The 11421-nt window shown below is 47.5% G+C and overlaps 1 protein-coding gene across 4 annotated transcripts in view; it reads right to left on the bottom strand.

Moving 5' to 3' along the window:
* Positions 1 to 7317: 7317 nt before the first annotated feature.
* The window catches only part of ZBTB7A (zinc finger and BTB domain containing 7A), a 29741-nt gene continuing 25637 nt past the window's right edge, over positions 7318 to 11421 (bottom strand). For all 4 annotated transcript variants that reach the window (XM_025196522.1, XM_025196521.1, XM_014516860.2 and 1 more), the window contains exon 3: positions 7318 to 11230. In XM_025196522.1, the coding sequence (XP_025052307.1) occupies positions 10777 to 11230 (454 nt within the window). In that variant the 3' untranslated portion in view covers positions 7318 to 10776. The remainder of the gene's footprint in view (positions 11231 to 11421) is intronic.

Genomic DNA, 11421 nt, shown 5'->3' with positions numbered 1-11421 from the left:
AAAAGCGGGAAAAAGCAAGGTGGGGGAAGAGTGGGAAAACAAGCAGGGGGAAAAGGGAAGGGGGAAAAATGGGGAGGGGGGAAGGGCTTGAAAAAAGTGGGGGAAAAAGCAGGGGGGGAAAAGGGTGGAAAAAAAGAATGGAGACAAAGCAGAGAGAAAAAAGAGCAGGGGGAAAAAAAGAGCAGGAAACTACGCGTTGCTACCAGTCAACACCAGACTGATCCCGAGCGGCTTCCAAGCACTGACCCAGGGCAACTGGGGGCAAGTGGGGCTCGGCCGTCAGTGGGTCCTCAGCAGGGGCCAGCCAGCCTAGCACCACAGGCTTCCAGCCAGCTGTGGGGTTTGCCTCACAGACCTGGGGCTTAGTTTTCAAGAGTTAGGCACCCACTGTTGGCTATCAGTGCTCAGCTGTCCGGGCAGGCAGGCCTGCACCTGGCTGGTTGGGCAGCTATGATTTGTCCTGGTTGGGGCAGATAGACCCAGATCCCTCACATCCACGAGGCTGGGCAGAGAGAGACCTACAAAGCTGGCCGAGGGGAAGCTGAGCACACATGCCCAGGCTCTCCGTGTCTGCGAGAGTCCAGCTGCCTCGGAAGAGGGGTTAGTCAGAGCACAGGGCACTGGAGAAGGAGGATGCAGGCAACAGACAGGAATGGCCTCACTGGAGGAGCTCAGGATCGTGGACAGAAACGTGCCTGCCCCGCAGGTTGCTGGCCTCAATCCCACCCCATGTCCTGACTCAGAGCTGGAAGGGGAAGAGACATGCATCCTGAGCCAGCAATGCATCCACCCCCATCTCCCCAACCCCACCACAGCCATGAGAGAAAACGCCACAAAGGCATGGGATGGGGCAAAGGGAAATGGGTGAAGTTAAAAGCTCCCTAGGAACAACTGGCTCAATCTCCCCACACTCCCCTTCATCAGGCAGAGAGAGAAATTGGTCTTAGGGCTTCCTGTCTGGAGTTGCTTTGCAAGGCTAGTCCCTGTGAGCGGGTGAACGCCACCCACGGGGAAGAGACACGGGCTTGCAATGGATCCTATGAGCCCTGAACATCCACTCAGCCAGACACGCCGGGGCAGGGCATGGTGGCACCGAGGGGACCCAGCAGCACCTCAGACAGAGCAGGGCAGGGACCGGTTCCCTCCAACCCTACAAACACCCTATCTCACCTCCTCATGTCTCAGCCCCATCAAGACACCAGTGATTTTGATTAATTTATTTTAAATTCTCTTTGAATTTAAGAGGAGGGGAGGGGGAAAAAAGCGATTTAAACAAAACAAAACAACTCCCAAGTTATTAATGACTGGATTATTAATTACCTTTTTTTTCTTCTTTTTTTTTAGTGGTTCTTATATACAAGAAGGACAAAACTGTTGCATGTATTTTTTTTAATATATAGTTTATTTTTTTAAAGCCCCCAAAAAGTGCATTTTTTATTATTTTATTTTTTTTTGTCTCGTCTCCCACACTTTATAAAGAACTATCAAAGTTACAATCTATGGAATGTCTTTTCTGTGCTTGTCTCACCTCACTCATTACCCAGATACCACAAAAAGTAGTTTACACATAAAACTGATGAAACTTGCGAGTGCTTTATATATAGAATTTGTCATTTTTTTTTGGTTTTTTTTTTAAATAGATTATATATAAAGACGCAGAAAATGTGGCCCCATCTTTTTTTTTTTTTTTTTATTTTTAAATATTCTCTCTTCCTTCTGACATCGGATCAGTTTGTTCCTGGGGAAAGGTGAGGGGAGTTTTAGATCCACCTACCCCAAAATAAAGTTTAATCTGTGTGTGTGTGTGTGTGTATATATATATATATATATATATATATATATATATATATATATATATATATATATATATATATATATATATATATATATATATATATATATATATATATATATATATGTAATTTTAGAAAACATAACTTTAATGCAGCATCTTGTTACTCGTCCCAGGCCATACAAATGTGACAAGCCTGGGTCCCCAACTAAGGAAGCTAAATCTTGTGACAACTCACTAACTGCTCTTTAAAAAGTGTTCCTCTTTATTTAAATAAAACTTTCATAATAAATTGAAAATATAAATATATATATATGTTTTTAAATAGTCGAATCAGGCCTCCTGAACGCTCGTCACACTGGCATTTCGAGAGAGGGAGAGAGAGAAAGAGAGAAGCTGGGCTTTGGCCTTGCTCCCCTGAGGGTGGATGGTGGGGTTTCACCAAGGCAGCCATTGAGCACCCTGAATGAATAGTCTAGGGTGGGGTGGGTGTTTTCTGAGATTGGGACATTTGAAGAGACTGTTCTGAGCCTTTCACCTGCCTCCCACAGGACAGAAACACCCACTCAGGGATACCGCCTGGCACTGACCGATGGACAACCTGATTGCACTGCAAAGAGATCACCAGCAAGTATCTGTGTTTGCTCCCCGGCCCCTGCCTCGCAGCTGGACTCTTGCTCTGGTTCCAGCCCACCACAAAGTTGGGAACGGTGTTACCAGATGTGTTCCCAGCCCTCCTCCCCCGGTGCTGGGGCCTGGGGTCCCCAGACCTATCTTTACAATCTAGGTGTAACTATCAAGAACTTTTCAAGAGGAGGCGGGGATGGGGAGGGGAAGAGAAAGGGAGAAGAAACCAAACCACTCGCATTGTTAAACATCATCAGACACTAAAGGAAAAAAGAAAGGAGCCCTTTGCCTGCAGGAGAGACAAGTCTGCCCCTCTCCTGCCCGGCATCACCAAGAGGAATGGCTGAGCCTGTGACTTTCTCTCTCCCATCCTCACCTGTCACTGCCCCCGGGCTCCTCTTAGAAACAGCCCCTGGCTTGCTCTCAGCTCATGTGTGCAACAGGACAGTTTCCCATCAAAGCAAATGGGGCTAGTTAGTGCAAAGAATCAATCTGCTGCCTTCCAAGATGCTGAATCCCTGCCGCACCGTCTGGGTATGCTTAAGGCTTGTGGGGGGGTGGGGGGGAAGCAGGTTGTTATGTTTAGGTGCAGGACCTGACTCAGGGTTGGAGGGGCAAGGACCTGCCTGCAGCCTAGACAGCTTCCTGCACCACCGGCTGCGTGGACCTTAGGACAGATGGGATCTGCCTTGTGCCCTGAAGTTTCCTCCTTCTCCCCAACCCAATCTGGACATGGAGAGAGCAGTGTCCTGCCCCAGCCGAGGAGCTGGAAGCTCCACCAGGGTCGACGTCTGCTAGCAAAGCCTTCGGGTCTGGCTGGAGCTGAGGGGCACATTGCTGGGGGTGGTGGGTCTGGGGGAGATGCAGCATCTTTGAAAGGAGATCAGAGAAAAGGGGAAGGGGACAGAAGAAATAAACCGACATACATGAGGCATGGTTACAGCATGACAATGGAGAAGAAAATACACCCCACGCTCACGTTAGGAAGCTACTGCCCTTGGCCCGCATCTCCCTGCACTGGGGAGGGCCAAGGGCCTTTAGTCTGTGCCAATAGAGAAGTGAATCCCTTACAGGTCACTCTAATGGGAAAGTGTTTGATTTAAGATCAGATCCCATCAGAGAGCTCCCCCCTGCCCCCCACCCCCTGCCCGCCTGCCCCTCGGGAGCTCTGCGGTGAGGGTGGAGTATACTTTGGTATTCACTGAAGAAGTCGTGGGAACTCACGGTTCTGTTCGTGTCCCCGTTAAGCTGGATGCCAGCAGGCTCTCCCCAGGCGGCCAGCTGGCCCTCCCCACCTCTCTGCCCTCAGCCCTTGGCCATGTCCACGGGTTACATTCACTAGCTGCATTTGGGGAGTGGGGTGGAAAGAGGAGAGAACAGCTTCCAACAAGTCTCCCAGTTGTGAGGCGGCCAGCTCGACAGGCCCTCGGTGCACACAGCGGAGAGGAGTCCCGCCGTCTCCTAGAGGAAGAATGCAAGCAGGAGTGGCTTTTTTGTGCTCCGCCAAGGTGGTAGACACGGTGCGGCACGTGTGTCCGGGCGGGTTTCCCTCTAGATGGGGGGGAATCTATTGAGTCGTAAGCATCTGAGAAGGCTTCCTCTGCTTCCCACAGTGCCAGGGTGGGCTGGATCCCAAGATCTCTTAGTGTTGAAACCCAAAGGCCCAATTTTGATTCCGTAACGGTGAGACATTCTCCCCACTGATGCCAACGTGGGAACACAATCAAGCCCACAGCCAGGCCATGCCCTTCTCTTCCCGTAGCAAGGATGTTTGACAAGTCCAAAAAGCCCGAGCTAGCTCAAATGCTTCAGAGGAAATCCCAATCTCTGATCAGTTAAGGGTTTAGTCCTCTTCCAGGAGCTTGGAAGAAGGCCCCAGTCCCCCTGCCTAGAGGGAACCACTGTCTGAGACACACATATGCAAACAAACACAGTTTTACCACTACTGAAATTACATTTTTCTTTTGTACCAAGAAATCAAAACAGGCAGTAATAAAAAAATTGCTGTTTTGTTGTTGTTGTTGTTGTTGGTTGTTGTTTTTTTTAGGAGTTACTTTTTTTTGTTTTTTTCCTGAAATGTAATTCAGCAGTATCTTTGGCAACACTTTATCACAACCTGAATTTAAAAATAATAATAATAACAACAATAAAAATCAATACTTATATACAGTATACGATTGGGGAGTTTTTGCATGCACTATTATTTCCATTGTTGGTTGTTACACAGAGTAAGACAAGTCATAAGGTTAAGGCAAAACATACTCGGAGCTCCTAGTCTCCCTATAGGGAGAAGGGATGAGAATCATTTGTTGGTTGGTTGGTTGGATTTTTTTTGTTTAGTGCAAACTTATCAAGGCTTGTGCTAAAGTGTTGCCATGTTGATGCATGAATCTAGCGCCACTCAAAGCTCACGCATCAGCTCCCCAGATCTCTAATAAAGGTCAAAGCATTTCATATCACAAACAAGGTGCGGTATCTCTGTTCAGAATAAACCATCGCTGACCTGCTCCCAAGCCCATCACTGCAAACAACGGGGATGGGAGAAGAGGTGAGGGTTAGAGTGAGAGAAAGAGAGGACCCCCCGCCCTCTTTTCGGGTCAGCGTAGACCCGGAGCAAGGGGGCAGCGGAGCTCCACGCTCTGCCATAGCGGAGACAGAGCCAAATGCAAACCCCAGACCAGGACTCTGGATCCTTCCCCTTAGTAGAGTTAAATCCCCAAAAGGGGAGCTCCGAGAACAGCTTTGCAGGGGGAACGCTGATTAAACTACGCGCCTGCTGTCACTGGGAATATGACCCTGGATCTGGGGTTTCAATTCAGGTCTTATCTTTCCTTGCTGGGAAGATTTCACACAGAAGGGGACCAAATTTAGCCCTGCCCCATTCAAAACAGTCCCATCCCTGCATGCTGCTTCTTAGAGGAAAAGAACTCCAAAAAAGAGATCTCAGGATGAAACAGGGCAGGCTGGCATTGTAAAGAGGCAGGCGGGTACCCTCTAGCATAGATCTAGGGGGCACGTGTGTGTGAGTGACTCTTGCTTGCTCACTCTCTCTCTCTCTCTCTCTCCCCAGTAGGAATCCTGAGACTAATTTTTTTGTAATTTTTCCTTTTTTTTTTTTTTTTTTTTTTTTGCTGTCCACGTTGCGGAAGGAAAAGAGAGAGGTTTGTTTGTTTTTTTTTCAAATGGCAGAAGGAGGTGTGGAGAGAAACACAGCACGTGTGTGTGAGTGACTCTTGCTTGCTCACTCTCTCTCTCTCTCTCTCTCCCCAGTAGGAATCCTGAGACTAATTTTTTTGTAATTTTTCCTTTTTTTTTTTTTTTTTTTTTTTTGCTGTCCACGTTGCGGAAGGAAAAGAGAGAGGTTTGTTTGTTTTTTTTTCAAATGGCAGAAGGAGGGGTGGAGAGAAACACTAGCTTTAAAAGCAGGGGAGAGAGGGGGGAAACACAAACTAGAAAAGAGATACCACAACTTTTGATTACAATAAAGAACCTCAAGTAACTGTCTATTTACAAGTCCACACTAGTTTTTGCATATGCAAGAGTTAGCCAGTGCTAAGCAGAGGTTCATCCCTGGAAGAGGTGGCTTGCCTTGTCCATCTAGTGCCCAGGTCATGGGATATTCCCCTGCCTCCCACCACCCTCTCTGCACGGGACAGAATTGGGAGGGGAGAGCGGTATTAATGCACCTTTCGACAGGGAGGAAGGAACCACCCTCTGCGCTGTTGCCAACAGGTTTTCACTTTAAACGCTAGGAAGATGGAGATCCCATGCTGAGATCTGGGCAAAGGTCTGGCCAAATGGTGGGTGAAAAGAATCAACAAAGGATTTATTTCCATTTCTTTTTTGGACTACTCCGATTTCTCTTGATTTAATTTGAAAGGTGATCTCCCTCCATCTCTCAAATCTGATCCTGGCTCCAGTGGGAGTTAGGGGAGGCGGTTTCTGCACATTATCATCTTTAAGCCCTGATCCTGAAGTCCCACATTAGCCATCAGCAAATAGGTTTCAAACCTGAATGCCTCCCTTTGCACTGACTGCTGTCCAAACAGTGGGGTGGCACCAGCCGATATTTATATGGCAACAGGCAGAGCTGGGGAATGTTAAATTAGTAAAGCTTGAAGCTATGTACACAGGGGCTGCGTATACTCCTCTGCCGACCCTCCAAAATCAACCAAAGACAAGCACGGGGGCACCTACCATCCCAGGGCCCTTTTCTCCTGATAAATAGCACTGTCGGTCAGCTTAGCAGTCTTCTTTCTACCTAGAACTGTATGAACTAAGATGTTCCCAGGGGACGGGGCGTGGGGGAGATGGGAGAGACATCTGGGCTAGCACTGGCTATAAGACATTTAAGAAACAAAAAAAAAAAAAAGGGGGGGGGGTGGGGGGGGAATAAACAATACACAAAAAAAGAAACCATGATTCCTGCCTAAAATTCAAGCTTCTGTTTTGTGAAGTGCAATCACTTCTGAGGGGTTTGTTTTCACGTCATGTCACAGAACCTAATTAGCATCATTCCTCACATGGTGGGTCTTCTGGGTTTATTACTCTGTGATAGATACGTTGGGTTCTGCCGAGGGAAATTGATTTTTCTTTTTTTTTTATATCTATATACACATTTTTTTCTTACAAAAATAAATTTAGGAATTTTTTTTTAATAATAATTTCTTTCCGTAGAAGTTGGTTTTGACTTGTAAACATGTTTCGCTTTTGCTTTTTTTTTTTTAAATTAAGATAAAGTGATCTCAAAGTACCCGTTCCATCGCAAAGTGCTAAGACTTCTTTGTTTTTTTATATATTTTTTATAATGGTTTTTTATTTTTATTGCTTTTTCTGCATTAAATAAACATCCAGCTCCCCCCCGACCCCGCCACGCGCCCCCTCCCCCCTCACACGCCCATCTCACTCCCGCTCCAATTACATTCAGCCAAACCTGCTCTCACTTGGAAATCAAAAAACAAACAAAAAAGAATCTAAAAAGTGCTTTTAAAATTAAAGGACTAGAATCTCTTTTCATTTTACACTGTGCATTTAAAAACCAGGTGAATGGCTGAAAGGTGCCTTATCTGTCCTCTCCTAACCTGGAGCGGGGTGTGCTGTGTACCCACCCATCTACTTGTCTCTATATGCAGGGACTTGTCTCGCTAGAGAGCTGGGGAACAGGCTGGGGAGTGACCCCTGGGAGATATTTCAGATCACAGAGCCAGGACTGCTAGTGACATCCCTCAAGCCCTACACGGTAGCCCGGTGGACTAGGGCAAAGGTGTTTACACCGGCACAGCAACTCTCCTTCCTGCACGTGACAGTACAATGACCTTTACATGGCTCAAACTGAGACCGCACGAGGGACTGCCCCAGTGTAGCTCTACTGGTAAGACATCACCCCCAAGCCAAAGAGCTACATTGGGACAAGATCCTACATGCTGGAGAAGCTGAAAGCAACACCTGCCTCTTTCCTGTACTCAGCCCAGCTGTGGGTGTAATTTTCTAGTTGTTTTACCATCTTTCTGTGCTGTCTGAGAGCTGGGAAGGGGCCTTTGTTAGGGAGAACAGGGCCTGACCCTCTTTATCTCAAGGAGTCGCTGGCCTACGATCATAAGGATCTCCCAGACAGGTCACTTCCAAGTCTGTTTGGCACTGAAACAGGGCGCTGGGTGATGCTGAAGGAACCTGCTATGCATTGCATTAAGAGGCCCGCAGGCTGCCTCTTCTGCCCCGTGGCACTGCCAGCACCTTAGTTCCATTGGTATCCTCCGCGCAAGGCTTTCAGCACCACCGATCCAAATAAATAACAGTCCCTGCCTCTGCTGGACAGTGAATACTTTGGTGCCCGTCTGATGGACCAGAACTACATACCCCAGAAGTCAGGGTGTGTGATGACCCAGCGCAAGGTGCTCATAGGAGAGACGTTTCCAAATCCCCTAAGCCTTAAAGGGATAGCAGCTTCAGCAGACTTTTATTTCTAGCCCTACCAATTCTCTCCTCATAATGATTCCCTGAATCTTTAAGGGAAATCCTAAATAACCTTTGCAGGACATCTCTCATTTCTAGCTCCTTTTTAGGGTGTGCTTTGACACCATTGCTCTCATTCCTAAAATCTCCGGGATAATCCTCATCCAAGAAATTCTTTCAACTTAAATAATCATGGAATCGAGTGCTTTGAGATCCTGGGCTGAAAGGTGCAATGTAGCAAGTGCTAAGGACTGTCACTAGGCCATGCAGCAGCTGCTCAGGAAGGCTGAAGGCTGAGGTTAAGAAGCCACTCCAGTGATCACTGGGTCGCTGTGAGCCTCAAAGGCTTCTGCCCTATCCTAGAGATGACCATAGCTTCACGACTGGAGTTGGGATTCGGGAGTAGAGTATGAATAAACAGGGAAGAGAAAGTAAGTGCTATGTTGTAAAAGGGAAAGTCAGGATGTCCCAGTTGCAATGGAACAGCTCTTGGCTCTACTACACCTAGAGTTCGTCATCACGGAGCCAGGCACTAAAAAATAAAGCGGGTGTTGCTAACTCATCCCTGAATCAGAGACTGTCTGGAATTTTTGTTGCTTTCTCATATTCCCTGTCCCACTCAGGGTTATCAATATGCAAGGAGGAGTTAGTTTTGTTGCCACAAGATTCTCTTTCTACTGACATCTAACACTCACACAAGACTTTTAGTGCTATACCATATTACAATCTACAACCACATAGTACCGGCTGAAATACAGCCATCTCTGAGGTGGGGGACAGGATGTATATATGTGCTGCTCACCAGGCAGGTCAAGCGCTCTCAGGAAAAGTGCCACCTGAGCAGACGAGGCCACCACTTAAGGCAGTGGATCTCAGCCTTTTCAGAGCCACAGTCCCCCTGCACCACTTTCTGGAAGGTGGCGGCACCCCTGGTTGAGAACCACTGTCGGTGCTGCTCAACTACTTCAGAGTTTCTCAACTGGGTGTTGCTATCTCCAGATAAAGCTGGCCTACAACTACTGCACAGCCGATCCAGGAAGGGCTGTGGCACATGAGCGCGCTCCTACATTAGGGCTTTAATCACCCTAAAGCAGGCAGGAGCTGCCTCATGCTGTGCAGCCCTTCTTGGTCCAGCAGCCCCAATGCTCCGCCTGGAAAGAAAGGTACACTGGTGGACTGGGAAGGGCTATGGCCAAGCCAGCTCCTGCCTGCTTTAGGCTGAACAGAGCCCTAATGCAGCAGAAGCATGTTCATGGCTGTCACCATGGTGGCAGTACCTGCATCCTGGCACCCCTGATGGGGAATAGCAGCACCCCAGCTGAAAACCACTGTCTTGTCCAAGAGAATCTCACGCGGTTCCCCTGCAGGGTGCACAGGTTTGTCTGTTTGTTTCTCATCTGCCTTGGAAGCAGAAGAGTTAGTCTTCCCCTCATGATGTGGACTCCCTAGATCTCAAAGCACTTTACAAATGTGGACAAATAGCATTAGCCTCATTTTTACAACTGAGGAAGCTGAGACCCATGGAAAAGTGGCTTTGCCTGACATCACAAAGGGATGTGAGAGCAGAGCCAGGATTACAACCTACTCCCAGTCAGGGACGAAGTGCTAAACTTATAGGAAGGACCCTGGTTGTTACTGTAGGCATTTCAAGCATGATGTCTGGAGCAGAATTTTGTCTGTCTACACACACGGCATAAACATTTTTAAATCAATGTGTAAAGTATCCCTAATCCCCACCCCCTCCATTATCACAAATAGCAAGTGAATATAATTGCACTGGGGCTGCTCTGAAGGACGATTTTGCCAAAGCTACCTCAATTTACTCAGCATCAGGGAAGGAAAGACCCAAACCCCTGGGAGGTATCAGATACCCTGCGATGAGCATCTCAGGCATCGGGAGCTTTATCTTTCCAAAACAGAAGAAGCAAAAAAATCTGAGCTTGATTTTTCCCAGTCCAGCCAAACAGAGGCACCAAAAGTATCAACTGCCCAGGAAAGTTCATTCAGCTCTTAGCATTTTTCCATCATTTCTTTTTTTTTAAGAGATGCATCTCAGAATTTGTTTTGTGTGTGTCTGGACACAAAATAAAGCTTTGGATTTACATGGAAGCTTCTTTCCATGTTACAGACCCATCTTGCCACCCTCAACCCAAACTTCCTAAGAATCTGCCTTCAAAGAAAAGGCCCTTGGCTAGAAAAGCTTCCCAAAGGAAGCCTGGCTATGATGAGAAGATTGGAAACGTTACACACACACACACATATATATATATGTATATATATATATATCTATACCTATATCTATAGATATATATATCTCATTTTGTTTTAAAAAGGGAGAGAAACATCTTTGAAGAGAAATTGGAGGAAAGTACTAACTAGATTTTGTGACACCTTTTTTTTTTGGTTTAGGAGAGTCCTTGAATGTTGTTACCCTCAGACGACCCCCCTGCTACATTCAAACTTCCTGATGCTTCATCGTTAGGGCTATCTTCAAAGTGCTGCTCTGGGCTGTTTCTCTGCGTGGTGTCCTCTGACTCTTGATTCTCGCCATCACCTTGAAAGCTTCCGTCTTCGGGGTTCCCTGTAGAGGCGGCCAAGCCGCCAACATCTCTCACCCGGGGCTTCCGTCCCCTTCTGGATGGGATACCGTTGCAACCATCTTTTTTAAGGTGCCTGTGCAAGTGGTCAGATCGGACGAAAGTCTTGAAGCAACTGTCGCACTGGTAGGGCCGCAAGCCAGTGTGAACACGCATGTGGTTCTTCAAGTCGTAGTTGTGAGCAAAAGCGGCCCCGCACTGCTGGCACAGGTATGGTTTCTCACCTGTGTGTTTCCTCATGTGAACCTTCAGCTTGTCCTGCCTGCAAGGACAGAAAGGAAAGGGGGTGTCAGCCCGCAGCCTTCAGACCCTGCGCCCCAACGCACCACCAGGTCCCAATAGGGATGGAAACCCTGCTACCTCCTACAATTCATGGGCCGGGGAGTCCCTCCGACCTCAGATGCTCCACCCGCTCTTGGCCGGATGCTAACAAACAGTCCTGGAAGAGATTGG

This window comes from Alligator sinensis, unplaced genomic scaffold, assembly GCF_000455745.1.
Source record: "Alligator sinensis unplaced genomic scaffold, ASM45574v1 scaffold1295_1, whole genome shotgun sequence".
In the NCBI taxonomy this organism is placed as follows: domain Eukaryota; kingdom Metazoa; phylum Chordata; order Crocodylia; family Alligatoridae; genus Alligator; species Alligator sinensis.
This window is presented reverse-complemented; position numbering and strand designations above follow the sequence as displayed.